General features: G+C 44.2%; 1 protein-coding gene across 2 annotated transcripts in view; it reads left to right on the top strand.

The window, feature by feature from the left end:
- The window catches only part of COQ8A (coenzyme Q8A), a 62898-nt gene that overhangs the window by 6931 nt on the left and 34989 nt on the right, over positions 1-20978 (top strand). Inside the window, exons 1-4 of one of the 2 annotated variants that reach the window (XM_075339060.1) lie at positions 1147-1394; positions 16367-16568; positions 16721-17095; positions 19706-19772. In XM_075339060.1, the coding sequence (XP_075195175.1) occupies positions 16392-16568; positions 16721-17095; positions 19706-19772 (619 nt within the window). In that variant the 5' untranslated portion in view covers positions 1147-1394; positions 16367-16391. Of the gene's footprint in view, positions 1-1146; positions 1395-16366; positions 16569-16720; positions 17096-19705; positions 19773-20978 lie in introns of those variants that run through there. The other variant, XM_075339059.1, reaches the window with a different exon arrangement.

Raw genomic sequence — 20978 nt, 5'->3', positions numbered from 1 at the left:
TCTCTGGTTAGTGATATGTTGTTGGGTTTAGTCCCATAATATGAGATAATGGTCCTTTATTCTGTCCCTCCTTGTTATACCTAAATAATTTTTGTAGCATTTGTTTTAATGCATATTATTAAATTGTTTTTGGGTGGACGTTAGATCTCTATGGAGGACTTTATACTGTAGTTTCTGCTTTAAAAATGATCAATGCACTCCCTCTGCGTCCGGTGACTGATGTTACAGATCACTTGGGCTACTTTCACACATCAGTTTTCTGCATTCAGGCACAATCTTTTTTTTTTTTTCCTGATCCAACGGATCCGGCTAAAAACCGTATCCGTTTAACGGATCCGTTATGCCGGATGCGTAAAAAAACCGTATCCGTTTTGCATCCGTTTTGTCCATTTTTTTTTTTTTTTTTTTTTGCTGGATCCGTTTTTTCAAAACATTGGAGCATGCTCAGTTTACAAAAACGGATTCGGCAGCCGCATCCCTTTTTTGCTTCATTACGCCGGATCCGGCGTCTATAGGCTTCCATTGTAAAACGTGCCAGATCCAGTGCGATGCGTTTTTTTTTTTAAGGGACCAAAAAACGTTACATGAAACGTTCCGGCCGCCGCATTAATTAATTTTGCCGCGTATGGAAAAAAAACGGATGCAACGCAAAGCAATCAGGCACAATTCGGTAACAATGCAAATCTGTGGGGATAAAACGGATGCGGTACCGGATCCGTTTTACCCGTTTTTTTTCCGGATTGTGCCTGTTGGAAAAAACCTGATGTGTGAAAGTAGTTGTCTGGATCAATGTGAACAGAGCCCAATATAAACTTGCTCTTGACTTCCCCTGATCTTTGAGATATATCACGTTGTGCAGTGACTTCCAGTCCCAAAAGTGCATGATACAGAAGGGGCTTCATACAGAGCAAACCTTATCCAGACCAGACGTGCCCTTTGTACAAAGACCCCCTTTTTATTGCACCTGTGATTGGGGGGGCTTTCATATTATTGGAAATGCTCAGCACCTGTCACTATAGCTGAGTTTTCGGTGGCTTTTTATTGTTGTTTTTGCTCTGGTATCAGTTGGTTGCACAAGTTTTGGCTGCTGGGAAGTTTCCCTCTGACTTGGCACAGACCCCACCAGCCGGAGGGAGGGCTGTGAATCTAGGACGCTCCATTGTCCGATCCCCGGGGACTTTCTGTTGCGGATCCTTCCTTCGTTTTTGCTACTGTAGGTGAATATAGATGACCGGAGGGGGTGGTGTGGACTGTGCCCCCTTGGTGCCAGCTGCACTCTTACACCTGTTGATGCCCCGTGGCCGTGACCTTGGCAGTGACCTTATTTATATGGCGCTCAGGGGAAGCATGGATTAGATTGTCAGCTCTGCATAGAAACGAGCAACACCCGAAAGGTGAGTTATCATTTTGGAATAGTTTCTGAAACACCCCACAGGCTTTGTGCTTTTTGTCACAGCTGTCATACATGACCACAAGTTTTTTTTTCTTGCACCAGAGATTGTGCCAAACTTTGCATAGATAATCTTTGCTAAATTACTTTATACACGTTGCAGAATAATTTTGCTCGTTCCAGCTTTGTTTGATATCAGTGACCGTAATCCGTGCATTCAATGGCAGAAATCCTGCGCAGCCCCTAATGTCACACAGTGGGGAGCTTGTTACAGTTTAACTAGTTTTGGATCCAATAACGAGAACTAAACAGTCTGAAGGGTAAACCTGCGCTGATACATTGTAGCAGACAAGAAGGATTGGGGGGGAATTAAGTGCCTGTGCACATTGTAGATTTGTTGCTTTTTCAGTACAGATTTGTCATAAAACCTAAAGGATTTCCTGGTCCCAGTAAAGTGAAGGGGAATCCTGAAGTCTCATGTCGAGCATTTTCTCCTTGAAGATGTTATCTGCAGCTTGTCATTTGTTTCATTGAGTGGGGAATAATCTGCACCAAAACTATGTAAAAAAATAAAATGATAAAAAATGCACTTTTGCCTAATGGTTTTCCTGCAGAAATGACTGCACCAAATACTTAATGTGTGCACATTGCCTAAGGATATGTTCACACAGAACTTTTTTGCAGCAATTTTTTCCTGACCAAAACCTGATCCTTTGGCAGGATGTCTGCTGGGAGTAATCTGTGGGTTTTCTACAGTTTTTCTATACTGTGGATGGTTTTCAGTGCAAAACCATGGCAAAAACACTGCATAGAATTGACATGCTCATTGAAAAACACTGCAAAAACCAAGGAGGTTGACAACAGTCAGTAAAAAGTGTGTGTGTGTCCTGAAATCTCAGACTTTCCTGGGACTGTGAAAGGCAGCGTTATAGTAACATGGATTTGCTTAAAAGAAAGGCAAAAACCATGTTATGCTGTGTGCCCACGTTGCGTTTTTTCATGTTTTTCAACTGCACCTTTTTAATACCAAAATGCATGCGTTTTGATTTTCCAACAGTCTATGAGAAATAGGGATTTCTTGTGCACACCATGCTGTTGTAAACGCTGCGTGAAATTTGCATATTTTTGGGCAAAAACTCTGCTTTTAAAGAAGCAACATGTCAATTGTTTTTGCCATTTTTGGCTGCGTTTTCCATCCATTTAATTTAATACAAAATTGCAGCGTTTCTAAAAGCACTAAAAACTCATGAAAACAGCAAGGTGCGCATAGGCTACTTTCTTTGCGTTTTACATGCGTTTTTTTTTTTAAGCTAAAAGCATTGCCCTTTCTGCCAGAGGATGCTTTTTGAACTGCAACTACCTTGACGCAACGTGGGCACATAGCGTTAGGCTATATGCGCACGATGCGGATTTGCTGCAGAAAATGTATCTAACATTGCTGCAGTCATTCCCCAGCAAAAGCTATGGGCATAAAAAAATGCTATGCACACACTGCATTTTTTTTTTTTGTTTTTTTTATACCTGTAGATTTTCCACTGAGTAATTAATGTGCATGTCACTACTTTTCCGCAGGTACCTGCATTTTTTTTTTTACGTAGTAGTAAAAATTTGCAGGGACCAACCTGTGGAAAAAACGTAGCTAAAACGCACTAAACCGTGGCAAAACCACATGCGGATTTCGTTGCGGTTTTGGTGCGTTTATTTACCGCTGGTGCTGGATTCTTTAAGAGGGTCTGGATTTTCCTTCAGAAAGTCACTTTGTGCACACATGGCCTTAAAGTGAACCTGTCAGGTGCAATATGCACCCAGTACCATGAGCAGTGTGGGTGTATCTAGTAGCATAGATAAAGGGATCATTAGAAAAAGTATTTCTAAAGATCTTTTATCTTCTGCTAATGAGCACGGGAACTAGTCCCAAGGGCGTTATATCCCCTAACTAGTCTCTTAGCATGTTAGCACGCCCACAGAGGGTGTACTACCATGCTATTCAATGCAGCGTCACCAGCGGTGAATGCTGGGCACTAATGATCATGTGCAGTATGAAGCTGGGTGTATGTGTCCCGGCTTCAGAGAGGTCCACTGCATATTCAGAACTGCGGTCACAGCAAACTGGTGACGCTGCATTGAAAAGCATACTCATGGTTCTGGGTGCATATTGCACCTAACAGGTTGCCTTTAAAAAAAAAAAAATGCTGCAAAAACACTGTGTGAACATGGCCTAAGCATATGAGCACACGTATTTGGTGCAAAAAGTTCTGCACAATTTCTGAATCTCTTGGCAGGAAATGCATTGCGTGTTTTTTTTTTTTTTTTTGCAGCTGACTTGCTGCAGATTTATTTCTGCACCAAATCTGCAAGGAGTACACAGGCAACATGTGCACAACACATCAGTCTTGGGCATGGGGATTTTCATGCAGTTTTGTGACAACTGCCCTCAAACAAACAATAAAATGCATAAGTATTTGTAGAAATTTCTGCATCTCTTGGTAGGAAAAACATACATTGTTAGTGCAGGTTTTTCCCAATCATTAATATATTGCAAATCTGTAGCAAAAAATGCTGAAAGAACTGACAAACTGTAGATAAAATCTGCAAGGAGAAAATACTCAGTGTGCGAGGCTTGAGTTTTGTCACTCACTTTGCAGGCATTAGGAAACCATTCAGATTGTCTGATAATTCCGCGCTGGGAAAAAAAGGCTTAAAAGAAAAAAGTGACAAATCTGCAACGTGCGCACGCAGCCTTAGGCTACAGGCTTATTATATACATTGCTACATAAACAAAGTTCCCATTCACAGGATGTAAACAGATCTTGAAAACTAAACTTAAACAGGTGGATCCCACAGCCAGAGCGATCTGGTATTGTGCGCGTGTCGCAACCTCCATGCTTTCTATGGGTTGGGGAGGGCACAAGGTCATGGCCAATGGCAATTTTGTCAGTTGCATTGCTAAGCTCAAAATTTACAAGACCTTTCATACAAGATCTTTCGACTTTTCTGCTATTTAAAAGGATGCGGAGATCTCCACGAAGAGGAAGTCGGCGGATTGCAAAACTGATCTGACATTTACAGCCGGTGATTCTACAGGGGGGGGGGGGGTTACTTATTATATGTAAACACCTTGTATATGGCTGATCCAGGCCGCGCACCAGTGTCCTCTCCACCAGCCTCAGTGCGATGCCTTGTATCTAGGTAGGATTCAGTCTGTGGGATTATACTAAATGTATGTTCTGCTTTTTGTGGCTTCTGTCCTCTTCTGTGTCAGGGACATCCCGGCTGTAGGAGGTGAGCTTTTGACAAGTTAATTGTTTTTTTTTTTTCCCTTTTTAACCTTTTCCGCTCCCAGAGAGTCTGCCCCTTCTTGTTCCACTTTTTGGCTGCAGGAGGCTTCCTTGTCTTCCAGGTCTGTATTGTTGTTGTTGGCTTGATGCCTTTTTCAGCTCATAAATGTCTCTGCTTGTTTAGATGAGATATGTTATAGCAGCATGTGCTACAATGTGCACCAGCAATTAGATTATCTCTTAAAGAAACATAATCTTTTTTTTTTATTTTATTTTAAAGGTAATCCTAATATTGCCCCTATGTACAAGAATATAGCTACTATAATACTGCCCCTATGTACAAGAATAGAACTACTATAATACTGCTCCTATGTACAAGAATATAACTACTATAATACTGCTCCCTATATACAAGAATATAACTACTATAATACTGCCCCCTATGTACAAGAATATAACTACTATAATACTGCCCCTATGTACAAGAATAGAACTACTGTAATACTGCTCCTATGTACAAGAATATAACTACTATAATACTGCTCCCTATATACAAGAATATAACTACTATAATACTGCCCCCTATGTACAAGAATATAACTACTATAATACTGCCCCTATGTACAAGAATATAACTACTATAATACTGCCCCTATGTACAAGAATAGAACTACTATAATACTGCCCCTATGTACAAGAATAGAACTACTATAATACTGCCCCTATGTACAAGAATAGAACTACTATAATACTGCCCCTATGTACAAGAATAGAACTACTATAATACTGCCCCTATGTACAAGAATAGAACTACTATAATACTGCCCCTATGTACAAGAATAGAACTACTGTAATACTGCTCCTATGTACAAGAATATAACTACTATAATACTGCCCCTATGTACAAGAATATAACTACTATATATACTGCCCCTATGTACAAGAATATAACTACTATAATACTGCTCCTATGTACAAGAATATAACTACTATAATACTGCCCCCTATGTACAAGAATAGAACTACTGTAATACTGCTCCTATGTACAAGAATATAACTACTGTAATACTGCCCCTATGTACAAGAATATAACTACTATATATACTGCCCCTATGTACAAGAATATAACTACTATAATACTGCTCCTATGTACAAGAATAGAACTACTATAATACTTCCCCCTATGTACAAGAATATAACTACTATAATACTGCTCCTATGTACAAGAATAGAACTACTATAATACTGCCCCTATGTACAAGAATAGAACTACTATAATACTGCCCCTATGTACAAGAATAGAACTACTATAATACTGCCCCTATGTACAAGAATAGAACTACTATAATACTGCCCCTATGTACAAGAATAGAACTACTATAATACTGCCCCTATGTACAAGAATAGAACTACTATAATACTGCCCCTATGTACAAGAATAGAACTACTATAATACTGCCCCTATGTACAAGAATAGAACTACTATAATACTGCCCCTATGTACAAGAATAGAACTACTATAATACTGCCCCTATGTACAAGAATAGAACTACTATAATTCTGCCCCCTATGTACAAGAATAGAACTACTATAATACTGCCCCCTATGTACAAGAATAGAACTACTATAATACTGCCCCCTATGTACAAGAATATATCTACTATAATACTGCCCCTGTGTACAAGAATATAACTACTATAATACTGCTCCTATGTACAAGAATATAACTACTATAATACTGCCCCCTATGTACAAGAATATAACTACTATATATACTGCCCCTATGTACAAGAATATAACTACTATAATACTGTCCCCTATGTACAAGGATATAACTACTATAATACTGCCCCCTATGTACAAGAATAGAACTACTATAATACTGCTCCTATGTACAAGAATATAACTACTGTAATACTGCCCCTATGTACAAGAATATATCTACTATAATACTGCCCCCTATGTACAAGAATATATCTACTATAATACTGCCCCTACGTACAAGAATAGAACTACTATAATACTGCCCCTATATACAAGAATAGAACTACTATAATACTGCCCCTATGTACAAGAATAGAACTACTATAATACTACCCCTATGTACAAGAATAGAACTACTATAATACTGCCCCTATGTACAAGAATAGAACTACTATAATACTGCCCCTATGTACAAGAATAGAACTACTATAATACTGCCCCTATGTACAAGAATAGAACTACTATAATACTGCCCCTATGTACAAGAATAGAACTACTATAATACTGCCCCTATGTACAAGAATAGAACTACTATAATACTCTTATCTAGTGTAATCTCTTATCTTGGCAGACACTTCCAGACCTCTCATAATAAACGTCCATTGTTTTATTACTTGGGTCTGTTCAGTTCTTTATGCTAAATATGCAAAACTTTATAGAATAAAATGGTAATACAGTAGTGACCTTCCAAGACAAATGGACAATACAAGATACTGTAGTTTTCACTCTGAGGTCAGAGATTTGACCGTTCTGTATAACTCCAGTCTGAAGTTTGCATAATTAATGCTGCGCTCCTCCATCTAGATAAACTGGTGACCTCATTGTGCGGATATCCCCTAGCCATGTTGGCCCTTGTATGTGAGGACCCCCATATTTATCCTGGGCGCTGCTGGTGGTGACGTCGCGGCTTTCTCTTTTTCCAATGCTTCGCATTCTTTAAATAGCCTGTAATTGTATAATTCCTGAATAATCTGACTTTGCGCTGCCTGATGTAAAGCCGCTTAACAGGATTACTGGGGCATGAGGGTTTTTTTTTTTTAATTGACTGCATAGTAATGAGGTGCAGGAGGCTCCCACATTCCTCCTCCAGGGGTGCAGGTAATTTTCACACCTTTTACATGTCCTGTAACATTTCCTACAGTATCTGGCGACTCCTAGGAAAACAGAACCCACAAAACATCAGGATTCCCATAATGATCGCACAATTCTGCTCACTCCTGTGACTCCTTGCAGTGTTTTCTTGCGTTTGCAACTTTGTGTTTAATAGTAAACATTTGTTTCTTCCTTACTATTTCATCCTAGAATTTGCAGTGACCACCTCTCTGCATGCAGCTCAATCTGCTATATAGGAGACTGCCTGCTCAGGATGCACAGACCTGCTTTAGTGCACAGATTAAAACTGAAAAACAGATCTAGACCTTTTATAATACCAAGTTCTGGCTGTTATGAGATTCTTTTTAAGTAGCACATTTTTTTTTTTTTTTTATAGGGCAATAGAGTATTGCAGCAAGTTTGTTTCCAATTAAAAACTAGTAGAGATTGTCACTAAACAAATGTGAATGATTGATCTTATCCTGAGTGGAAAATCATCAGTCCTGAAGGAAAGAGTTGAATGGGGACAATTATGGAATAGCTAGTAACTAGTGATGAGCGGGCACTACCATGCTCAGGTGCTAGATACTTGTAACTAGTGATGAGCGGGCACTACCATGCTCAGGTGCTCACTACTGGTAACTAGTGATGAGCGGGCACTACCATGCTCGGGTGCTCTGTACTCGTAACTAGTGATGAGCGGGCACTACCATGCTCAGGTGCTCAGTACTTGCAACTAGTGATGAGCGGGCACTACCATGCTCTGGGTCTCAGTACTCGTAACTAGTGATGAGCGGGCACTACCATGCTCAGGTGCTCAGTACTTGCAACTAGTGATGAGCGGGCACTACCATGCTCAGGTGCTCAGTACTCGTAACTAGTGATGAGCGGGCACTACCATGCTCAGGTGCTCAGTACTCGTAACTAGTGATGAGCGGGCACTACCATGCTCAGGTGCTCAGTACTGGTAACTAGTGATGAGCGGGCACTACCATGCTCAGGTGCTCAGTACTGGTAAATAGTAATGAGCGGGCACTACCATGCTTGGGTGCTCAGTACAGGTAACTAGTGATGAGTGGGCACTACCATGCTCGGTACTTGTAACTAGTGATGAGCGGGCACTACCATGCTCAGGTGCTCACTACTGGTAACTAGTGATGAGTGGGCACTACCATGCTCAGGTGCTCAGTACTTGCAACTAGTGATGAGCGGGCACTACCATGCTCGGGTGCTCTGTACTCGTAACTAGTGATGAGCGGGCACTACCATGCTCAGGTGCTCAGTACTTGCAACTAGTGATGAGCGGGCACTACCATGCTCTGGGTCTCAGTACTCGTAACTAGTGATGAGCGGGCACTACTATGCTCTCAGGTGCTCAGTACTCGTAACTAGTGATGAGTGGGCACTATCATGCTCGGGTGCTCAGTACTGGTATCTAGTGATGAGCGGGCACTACCATGCTCAGGTGCTCAGTACTGGTAACTAGTGATGAGCGGGCACTACCATGCTCGGGTGCTCAGTACTGGTATCTAGTGATGAGCGGGCACTACCATGCTCAGGTGCTCAGTACTCGTAACTAGTGATGAGTGGGCACTACCATGCTCAGGTGCTCAGTACTGGTAACTAGTGATGAGCGGGCACTACCATGCTCGGGGGCTCAGTACTGGTAACTAGTGATGAGCGGGCACTACCATGCTCGGGTGCTCAGTACTGGTATCTAGTGATGAATGGGCACTACCATGCTCAGGGGCTCAGTACTGGTAATTAGTGGTGAGCGGGCACTACCATGCTCAGGGGCTCAGTACTGGTAATTAGTGGTGAGCGGGCACTACCATGCTCGGGGGCTCAGTACTGGTAATTAGTGGTGAGCGGGCACTACCATGCTCGGGGGCTCAGTACTGGTAATTAGTGGTGAGCGGGCACTACCATGCTCGGGGGCTCAGTACTGGTAATTAGTGGTGAGCGGGCACTACCATGCTCAGGGGCTCAGTACTGGTAATTAGTGGTGAGCGGGCACTACCATGCTCAGGGGCTCAGTACTGGTAATTAGTGGTGAGCGGGCACGACCATGCTCGGGGGCTCAGTACTGGTAATTAGTGGTGAGCGGGCACTACCATGCTCGGGGGCTCAGTACTGGTAATTAGTGGTGAGCGGGCACTACCATGCTCGGGGGCTCAGTACTGGTAATTAGTGGTGAGCGGGCACTACCATGCTCGGCCACATTTTCCAACAGAGATCAGAATAATTTGAAGAGGTTCGGTGAGGTGTTACCGGGGTAAAGTTTCATCTCATGAGAGGTTTTGTAGTAATCTCATGGAGATTAGCATTTATTGAACTAGAATGTCACCTTTATTGCTTTCTGCCATTTTTCTGGGCTGAGCTGTGTATTGAGATCTTTCCCAGCTAATTATGCACTAAAGTTTAAGAATAAGGTGTCATTGTTGTGTAAAAAATATTCCTGGATTCCAGAGATTATCCAATTCTCTTAGAGAAACCATTTCTTTTGGTAATAAGGGGGAAATTATATTTGTTGCTTAAAGGGGTATTCCTATCCCATTATTTAGTAGGAATAATAATGCAATTAAAAAAATTAGTTCAAATAGAAATGTAGTATAGTTCTCCTAATTAGCTGTATCCCTTACCTCATGTGCAGGGCATTACAGCTTAGGTATCCATGGTTACAACCACTCTATTGATACAGTTTGCTACTTAGTTGCTAGTGGTCATAATTAAGAATAAATAAGATACTGCAATGCCCTGCACATGAGGTAAGAGACATGGCTAATCAGGAGAACTATACTATGTTTCTAATTGGAGGTATTTATTGTTGTCTTTATTCTATCTTGGAGATGGGGATACCACTTTACATTTATCTAGCAATCAGAAAATACCTATTTTTCTTCTTCGGGGAGGTTATACGCTGATTTTAAAGGGAACCAACCAGCAGGATTTTCATATATAAAGTAAAATCAGTGCTGTGCTGGGATGCTGAATCCAGGTATACCTTCAGTTCTGAGATTGGAGGTTTTATTATAATATTTGCAAATAAAGTTCCAGCAATGCACTGCTATTTGATTGGCAGGTGCAACAGGAAGGTCGGGTCTTGCTAACTATTCCCGCCCCGGTCTGGCCTTCCTCCCCTGCCGCCATCATAGACTTTGATTCCGGCACCTGCTTGTTAGCTTTTTATCACGATCATCCTTGTGAAGACTCTCTTCTTTCATGGGACTGATGGATGCACAATTTGAGGGTTGCGCATGCGCGCTCACGTCCACAGCTCTCATTGTGGCCGCGCACGCTCCCGCGGGTACAACAGAACTGGAGATTTTTCTCTATTGGCTCAACCAGTCTTGCCTATGGCTGGCTATAGATACAACCATATGGCTTTTGGTTGACTTCGCCCATACACATGCACTCTGTTTTGGAATGCACATTTTTTTTTTTTTTTTGTAGGAAGTTGAGTGAGCTGCTGTTGGACAACAGTGGCTTATATCAAACTATCAGCTCTTGAATTTTAGCATATTAACACCCCCAACCCCCCCCCCCCCCTCACCCTCCTATGTGCCTTCGTGGGAGGGTCCCTAGTCCTCGTACACGAGGTCTCTTGTATCCAGTGAAGTCAGCATGTTGTCCTATGTACATTTGATGTTTAACCAGATGAGGTCCAGCTGCAGTTTCTTGCTTTGCACCCAGTGGGGTCTGTTTGCATTTTTTGCTGTCTGACCACTGGTCATGAGCATAAAGGTACCGCAGCACTGATTGAGTAGTTTTTGGTCTTTTCTTGTGCAGTTGTGCAGGGGAACTGCGACCCCCTTCATTCTCAGGGTCAGCAGGGACCCAGGTGGGCTCCCATTATAGGATAGTAAATCCCTTCTTACCACCTCTGTGGATACAGCATGTCAGGGGAGTCTGTTACTATTCACCGACAGCAAGCAGAATTGTACCAGTGTTACAGTAAACCAGGACTGGAGCGTCTCTTATCACCAGTTAGTTCGGTCACCATCACTGCGCTTTATTTTCCTGCCGGTCTGACCTGGGAATATGGTGCGATGTGAGGCCGCTGCCTCTCACCAAGGTCAGCGGGGAAAAAATGGTTTACTTTAATGGAACGGTGCCACTTTTGGGAGCGTTACCAAGGACTTTGGTAGGTTACGTTTGTAACAGGTTGTTTGTTTTGTTTTTTCTTTTTTTTTTCTTGGATGCCTTGAGGATTAGTCATTGTGTAATGTTACGGGCAATTAGAGGTCCTCTATAAAGGACATTTACAAACTTTTAATCGGGGCACGTTTTCAGACACTTGTTTTCATTAAAAAAAAAAATTGCCATAAGATTTTCATGATGAATTTGACCAGTCCAGTGTGTGATCTGTCTGCAGTTTGCTCCAGAGCTCCCTCTAGTGTCTGACCAGTCCAGTTCGTGGTCTGTCTGCAGTTTGCTCCAGTGCTCCCTCTAGTGTCTGACCAGTCCAGTTCGTGGTCTGTCTGCAGTTTGCTCCAGTGCTCCCTCTAGTGTCTGACCAGTCCAGTTCGTGGTCTGTCTGCAGTTTACTCCAGTGCTCCCTCTAGTGTCTGACCAGTCCAGTTTGTGGTTTGTCTGCAGTTTGCTCCAGTGCTCCCTCTGGTGGCTGCCGGCAGACAGAATATTAACATTCAACCGTGTGGAGAATCAGCTGAGAACTGGTTTTGGACCTGACAAGTCCTCTTTAAGAAAAGTGTGTTTTCATTATTATTTTTTTTTTTTTTTATTAGGTAGACCTGAAAAGGAGGTTCTAGCATCTGTAGTGTTGGCAGAATCCTGAACAGCTGTGTGCCTTAAAAGTGGATAAGTTGTATAGCAGAAGAACTGTGACTTCTTCGTATTAGGCTGGTGTATGCACTATAAGCAGTTTTATCTTATTCTGGGGCATGAGGGCAGCAAGGCCACGCTTTGGATGACATGGGTGCACTTAAAGTGCTGCTCAACACATACTCTATTCTTTAAAATTGTTTTTTACATCTGTTGCTCAGGAGGCGAGAAAATGTTAAGACCTTAATGAAGCCTGTCGCGTTGTACATGCCTTCCTATTGGAGGATGGCGCGAGAAGCTGAGCAGAATGAGGCAGGTGTCAGAAAGGATGCAGTGTAACTTGGGCTTTATTCAGTCAAAGCAAGTCCTCTTTAAGAAAAAAAATGTTTTTTCCCTTTTTTTAAGCAGATGTGAAAAGGAGGTTCTAGCATCTATAGTGCTGGCAGAATCCTGAAAAGCTGTGTTGTCCCATTTTTATTAAGGAGGTTCTAGCATCTATAGTGCTGGCAGAATCCTGAACAGCTGTGTTGTCCCATTTTTATTAAGGAGGTTCTAGCATGTATAGTGCTGGCAGAATCCTGAACAGGTGTGTTGTCCCATTTTTATTAAGGAGGTTCTAGCATCTATAGTGCTGGCAGAATCCTGAACAGCTGTGTTGTCCCATTTTTTTTATTAAGGAGATTCTAGCATCTATAGCTCTGGCAGAATCCTGAACAGCTGTGTGCTTTGAGTGGATACATTACATAGCAGGAGAACTGGGACTTTTCCTGGTGTTTGCATAATAGTCCAATGGGCGGTCCCTGTATGACTGTGCAGGAGGAGATGGCTGTCAATCATGGATTAGGCCCGCCCCCTGGACATCTGTGAATATAAACACTGGGATGTCAAACAAATTACTGATTCGCTAACATCCCAGAGCTGTTCATCCCTAGCGGCCGGACTCCGAGCTTCGGGTCCTCCCTCGTGCAGTCACATCCGCCTCGCTTACCCCTCAGTTTGCAGACTTGCTGTCATACTTGCTGACTGGCTCCCTTTATTTGATTGATCTGTTTTAGGTTAAAAAAAAAAGGTAAAACCCCCCTCCCTGTTAATTCTGTCTGAGGCTGCACATTCCCGTTCAGCACAAGCCTTGGAGCCACTTTCATATGTGCATTTTGCAGAGGTCTCATATTTCAGCCCCTTGTAGACCAGGTAACCTGAAGTGACTCCCCATCATCCGGCCCCCCCATCATCCGCCCCGTGCACGGCCCTCGGCAGCGGAAAGGCTGCAAATTACAAGGAAACACACATTCCAGCCCAAATCTGTAACTCCCGTGGATCACTCCCTGCAGGTCTGTGTATGGGGCTCCGTGCAGATCTCATGCCGTCTGGTAAGAAGCGTGAATTGGGTGTAATAGATTCACTTTTCTTCTTCACGGGTTGGTCACCCAGCTTTCCCAGAAAATATGGGCTAAGCAAAGCCCATGTTAGATCTCCAGTCTGGTGCGGTGATTAATGGGAACTGGATTATCGTGACCGGCGCAGAAGGCTCCTGACTCTGCCTGCTGAGCACAAAGGGTTTATAGGATCTTCCTGAGGTCGGCGGAGCTGCGGGGAGACGAGGCGCTGGCTGTGTAAGTTATTATAACCCTCAGCATGTGAGCTCTGTATGTGGGTGTAGTAGTAGTTTTGACTCTTGCCTATAGCTAATGCATAGGTCATATCGTGCAGTTTGCAGTATTTCTAGTACGACCATGTTACCGCTCCATAGTGCACAAAATGTCCCATTTTTGACCAATGCACAGGTTTGTTCACACGGTGCAGATTTGTCCAGGGAAGTCCACAGCAGAATAGCAGTTTAGATTTTTTTTCACGTGTTTTTATATCTAAAGAAGATTTAAATCTGAATACATAAACAAATTTACTAAGCGCCTGCTGCAAAGTGGATGAAATGAGGAAACGAGTGGTGGAAGGAGAAAAGTGGAACAAATGTCTCATACAGTATAGGATGAAATAGGGGAGGGGGTAGAGGGAAACTATGATAAATCTTCCTTAATTTTTGGTGGAAACTCATAAAGGGTATTTCAGTCTTTTTTTTTCTTTTTTTCCCTTGTTTCAGTTTTGTACACTTTGGCTCCCTGTACTCGCCCTCTTCAGTGCAGGGAGCAACGTCACAAACCTATATTCTTGACTGTAGATCTGCTTATCTGAAACGTGCAACTTGCATTTGTTTCCCCCCCCCACCCCTGATCTGTATGGATTACATCACAAGAGGGAATCCTCCCTGCACTTCTAGGGAATCCTAAATATAGGAACGTTGAAAAAAGATTGTAATCGCCCCCCCCCTTTTTTTTTTTTTTTTTTTTTAGGGGAGGGGCGGTGGGGGCGTAAATGTGCTGCAGTTTGACATTTTCACAGTGGGGGGGTTTCACTTTATTGGGGGTGAGGGGGCATTTGTGTTTCCTGTATGAATGAAGCTCCCCCTAGTGGTGGCTTTAGATAGGTAACGTTTTTTTTCATATTTGGTGCATAATTTTAAAGCAATGAACATTTATTTTGTATATTTCTATGTACCTAAAATACTGTGTGTGGCCTCTGCCGCGACGGTGTGTGGCCTCTGCCGCGACGGTGTGTGGCCTCTGCCGCGACGGTGTGTGGCCTCTGCCGCGACGGTGTGTGGCCTCTGCCGCGACGGTGTGTGGCCTCTGCCGCGACGGTGTGTGGCCTCTGCCGCGACGGTGTGTGGCCTCTGCCGCGACGGTGTGTGGCCTCTGCCGCGACGGTGTGTGGCCTCTGCCGCGACGGTGTGTGGCCTCTGCCGCGACGGTGTGTGGCCTCTGCCGCGACGGTGTGTGGCCTCTGCCTTCCCAGTAGGTCACACGATCCCCTTTCCTAGTGATCTCACCTGGACGATCATGGATTATGAAAGCCTTTAAATATGTCTTGATAACGTGATATCGGCATTGTCCTCCTCGTTTATCAGATCCATCACAACACGACTACTGAGCAGCACCAACTTAAAGGGAACCTGTCACCACTTTTTTGCGTATAAGCTGCGGCCACCACCACCGGGCTCTTATATACAGTAGTCTAACATGCTGTATATAAGAGCCCAGGCCGCTGTGAGAACATAAAAAACACTTTATAATACTTACCTAACTGTTGCACGGTTGGCCATATGGGCGTCCGGTGCCGGCGCCTCCCCTTTCAGCCATCTTTGCCTCTTTCTGAAGCCTGGGTACATGACGCGGCTACGTCATACACACTCGCCGGTCCTGCGCAGGCTCCGGACCTGAATGCCGGCGAGTGTGGATGACGTTGGACCAGTCACGCACCGCGGCTAGAGAAGAACAAAGATCGCTAAAAGAGGAGGCGCCGGCACCGGAGAAGAGAGACGCCCATATGGTATTAAAGTGTTTGTTCTCACAGAGGCCTGGGCTCTTGTATACAACATGTTAGAATGCTGTATATAAGAGCCTGGTGATTGTGGCCACAGCTTATAGGCCAAAAAAGTGGTGACAGGTTCCCTTAAAAGGGGTTGTCCCCTTTTCAGGGAAACTGTGCAGTTCTCCCCTTCCCCAGGTCCATTGGTAAGTCTCTGGAGGGAGACCACCCATTTTAAATTCTAATTACTAGTCCTAACCTATTGATCCAAAACTCAAAATCCATCTTAAATTTATCAGTAAATTTATCGGATCACTGAGGGACCAGGTTACAAGCTTTGGGGAAGTCTTGGCATACGGGAGGAAGAGACAAGCAGCTGCAGAGTCGGTGTGACTACTTTCTGGTGTTTTCTCCCCGGTGCTGGATTCACAGCTGCTCTGCTCAGTATGTGCTCTGCATGTGAGCTACATAGACAGGAGAGCAGGGCTCTCGTCTGTGTGTGCTGTGCGTGGGAGACATCATATCGGCTATTCTCCACCCACCAGCTCAGAGACGAGGAAGCATTGGAGAAGGCGTCTGCAGGGGTGACATGCCGGATACAAGTCGTGTTATGGTCACAGATGGCGTTTTCTCATGTACACACACCGAGGCTGCACTGATCTCGCTCTGATGTGACCGCTCTCTCTCTCGGCAGGTGTAGGACGCTGTGATCGGCCATCATGGCGGCGGACGCGATCATGCTGATGAGGGGCCTGGCTAAGCTCAGTAAGGCGGTGCTGGAGGTGCAGGCCGGGCAGCTGAAGCAGGCGGTGATGGGAAAAGATGCCGTCAACTTGGCAAGAAGTTTGCAAGTAGCCGCCGAGGAAGGTTTCAGCTCCACCATGGGGAGAGTCCAGGTAAATGGTTGGATGAGCGGTGATACGTCGCCTCTTGTGTCCTGGTGACGGCAGTTCTCAGCCGGGGCATGCTTGAGGTTGTAGTTCTCCACCAGATCGGTCAGTAAGTGATTGATTATTGCATTAATATGGCTTTTTCTCTTACACTTCAGGATTTGGGGAAGCGGCAGGAGAACCTCTCTGGGGAAGGGATGGACCTCTTTGAAGGTGCGGACTCGGAGATTGCCGGCATGGATTGCTCCACTTCTCCCGATGAGACTTATACCCAGGAGTCCAGTATTCCCAGCACAGAAAGCGACTCCAGCAGCCGAGGGCAGGAAACCCTCACCTTCCGTCCAGACCCTGCCCGGGACAATGGGCCGTTATTTGGTCAGTTCAGAGACCCTGCCGGACCTTTTTCAGCCGCTGGTCAGAAAAGGGCGTTTCACCAGGACCCCACATCTTCAGTGGGGGGTCTTACAGCGGAGGACATTGATAAAGCCCGGGAGGCCAAGTCCAACCCGGAGCAAAAGCCTCATAAACAAATGGTATGGCACCTTCTCCTCTCTGCATTGTAGCTCCTGGTATTTTGTATTTATGCACCAGGAGGCTCTGGATGAATCCTGCTTTGGGTTTTAGAGATGCAGAAAATTTGCAAGTTGCTTCAATAAACTTCTGGCTGAAATGGCAGCCCACCAGCACCCCCTACCCCCAAATCGCAAGGCCTAAATGCTATAGTCAGATTTAGCGACCTATAAAGGGATTATCCCTTTTCCAAAAACTTTTGGATATAAGCTTCAGTAGTTACATTTCTTCATATGCACACCCTCCACACCTCATTACACCTTATTAGTAAGAGTTCAGCGCTCCTCCTATATGAGTGGCGTTACTTGTGTACGTGAACCCCCTGTACGTGCCGGGCAGATTACCAGCCTGATGGGGGGGGGGGCTGCGGACGTGTGTCTGTCTGCACGTCCCGGGGCCACATCATGTATGTCTGCAACAGTCAGCGCGGTGTGAAATCTGCTGGATGATGGGATTAACCTGGAAGAGCTCAGTCAGTGTATATAGCCTGCGCATCACCTGTGCTTAGTGTGAGAATTACCCATGGCTTGCTTTATAAGCTACTTGTGACTTCCAGAGACTTTCAGTCAGTTTCTTGGGGGGAAAAAGTATTATACTTCAGAGCTGCACTCACTATTCTGCTGGTGTAGTCACTGTGAATATGCATTACATTACTGATCCCGAGTTACCTCCTGTATTATACTCCAGAGCTGTACTCACTATTCTGCTGGTGTAGTCACTGTGAATATGCATTACATTACTGATCCCGAGTTACCTCCTGTATTATACTCCAGAGCTGTACTCACTATTCTGCTGGTGCAGTCACTGTGTACATACATTACATTACTGACCCTGTATTATACCCCAGAGCTGCACTCACTATTCTGCTGGTGCAGTCACTGTGTACATATTACATTACTGATCCTGAGTTACCTCCTGTATTATACTCCAGAGCTGCACTCACTATTCTGCTGGTGCAGTCACTGTGTACATACATTACATTACTGATCCTGAGTTACCTCCTGTATTATACTCCAGAGCTGCACTCACTATTCTGCTGGTGCAGTCACTGTGTACATACATTACATTACTGATCCTGAGTTACACCCTGTATTATACTCCAGAGCTGCACTCTCTATTCTGCTGGTGCAGTCACTGTGTACATACATTACATTACATTACATTACTGATCCTGTATTATACCCCAGAGCTGCACTCGCTATTCTGCTGATGATCTGGATTTCATTGTCTTGTACAGAATGACACACAGCCCCTTTTGCTCTTGAGGTGAATACACAAATATATTTTTAGACCAGTGATAATGCTGTGATGTGACCGCTCTACTAAACGGAGTCATGTCTGATGGTTTATCCCCAGTGTCAGGACTCCGATCAGTATTTACTTACTAATAATTGTTTCTCTGTTCATTCCGTATGAGATCGGTGCTGTGCACAGACGCTGTAATACTTGATCTCCCCTGTGGGGGTGCTGCAGGGAAATGTATCACTTGCTGTGGTTGCCTTATTGCCCTGCAGACCCTCCTGTCAGTGTCTGTGCCTTTTAAGGGGTTCTCCACTTTACACTCTCTATTTTAGCAGACTTCTTATTTATGTGGACAACCCATTTAAAGGCATTGATACATTTTTACATTATGGGAATATTGGCTTTTAAGGGCTAAGGGTCTTGAAGGACGCCACGCTCAGTGTGGACAGGCTGAACGCTGCTCTATGTTCTGTCCTGACCTTGGCGTCACCTGTGACTTTCCCATGTGGTCACAGCTGATTATTTAAAGGGGTTGTCTGCTTTAGACAACCATTAACCTGTGGACATAGGGACTGGTTGTTTACTGGGACATTTGCCCTTCCCCCATCCTAATCCCTTTGGGAACGTTATCCATTTTTCACTTTTTGATGTGAAGGAATCAATATCTTTGTTTGCTTTGGTTCTTTGCTCTGACTATAGGGTCCCTACTGTGCAGGATTCCTCCCTAAATGCAGCCCCTCGGGTACCCTGAGCATCGGGCTAATTCCATGGGGTGTCCACTGTGCAAAAATAAGGTGCATCTAGAAAAGCGGACACCTCCATTGTAGCAGTAGTGACCGCTGTAGTCTCACTGATGACTTATCAGTTTCCTCTGGGGTACTGTCCCTTCTTAAAGGGCTTAATCTTGTGCTTATGGATTAAATCGTCCGTGCACCAAACTGTCCGTTGGTCGTCTCCGGACCGTGCTTGGCACTTGCACTGCAAGCTTGCAGATGGCATCCAAATTTTACACCGATGCTTTTAGAAAATTGGTGCATGCACAGGAGAACATGGAGCATGTTGTGCATGCGCCGGTCTCACCAGACTTGGACGTCCCCTGCAACATCCACCCATTAAAGGCGTTGACAGGTGCACATTGGGCACGGAGCATGGGTTGGAGATGCCACTTGTGCTAATCAAACCACGGATGCAAATATATTGAACGTGTTTGGTTCTAAATAGCCGTGTATCAGTAAGTCACTGAATATTCTGACTCGTTCTGTGCGGTAAAGCCGGCACTGACAATGAGACTACTTCTTCCTTTTTCATGAAATCCTGTTTTTGTTTTTTAGCTCAGTGAGCGAGCGCGGGAGAGGAAGGTGCCGGTGACACGGATCGGGAGATTGGCAAACTTCGGAGGTAAAGATATTGTGCTGCAGAAGAATAGAGGAGTGGAGTAAGAATAGTGCTGTGCATTGTATGATCAATCGGGGGAGAGGGTAGGACAAGGGTGGGGGGGGGGGTGGAGCAGGTGAAGATTTAGTCATTACCTCTATTGAGCTTCATTCGATAACATTCTGATCTGAACCGCCGATGGTTGCTAATATGTGCTTTATGGCAGCTGCAATAAATGGTGACGACTCTACATATTCTGTCCTAGTCTGTACAGCAAAGCTGACAAGCTGCAAAAAAACTGAAAATGTCACCATCAGCACTCCAGTCTGATTTACAGTATTTTATTTTTTTTAATTATCACTGACTCCTCTGCTTGCAGATGGTGAATGAAAACAGCCAGTTTCAGATCTGTTTGCTAAACTTTTGTCAAAAAACCTGTGCATCAATTCACTGACGGCATGTAGAGGCCTTTGAAAAAGTTTGAAACTTTTTTTTTTTTTTTTACCTTTCTCCATATAAAATGTTCAGGGCTGACAAGTTTAACTTTCCAACAAACCTTGTGCATGTATGATTTCCCGGTTTGCTGTCAGTGAATGGGAACCTTCCTCTTAACATCACAAGGCTGAAAATCCATACAGGCCAATACTCGCAGATGTCGGCTTGTTACAATCGTATCCAGGGTAGACAATGGTCTGTGAATGGAGACAGAGGAGCTGCAGCAATTGTGGCTCTGTACAATGGATGTCAAGAACGTTTCCATTTACTGACTGCAAGCGGTGGTTTTGCAAATGATTTCAATCACAAAGTTTATTAAAGTTGCAGAACGTTTGGTCGCTGAACATTTATTGTGCCCTGTAATTGCCAGTAATGTGTTACATCCTGAGGAATCTGTAAAACAATGGCGTCCTTTCTGCTGCGGGGGCTGAATGCTGTAGATCAGCTGCTGCCCCTGATGATAGACACAGCCACTAATTATAGGGGATAACATGCTGAAAATGGCTGTGGTCAAACAAGTGACCAAGACCATATGTAAAGCTTTGTAGTGTAAAGAGGCAAAAGTGTAGTAAGAGGAGGGTACGCGTGTCCAGTGTAATGTCAGTGTATGATTGCAGCGTCGTGTCCTACAGTCACTAGGTCTCATATCTGAACCCCACATGGGATTGCAGGGGCCGAGCTGAAAGTTTAGTCTTTTAGCATTTGAAAGCAGGATTCAGTCTTTTTTTTTCTTGG

Source organism: Anomaloglossus baeobatrachus, chromosome 3 (assembly GCF_048569485.1).
Source record: "Anomaloglossus baeobatrachus isolate aAnoBae1 chromosome 3, aAnoBae1.hap1, whole genome shotgun sequence".
In the NCBI taxonomy this organism is placed as follows: Eukaryota; Metazoa; Chordata; class Amphibia; order Anura; family Aromobatidae; genus Anomaloglossus; species Anomaloglossus baeobatrachus.
The sequence above is the reverse complement of the archived record's forward strand: the minus strand, read 5'-3'. Positions and strand labels throughout refer to the sequence as shown.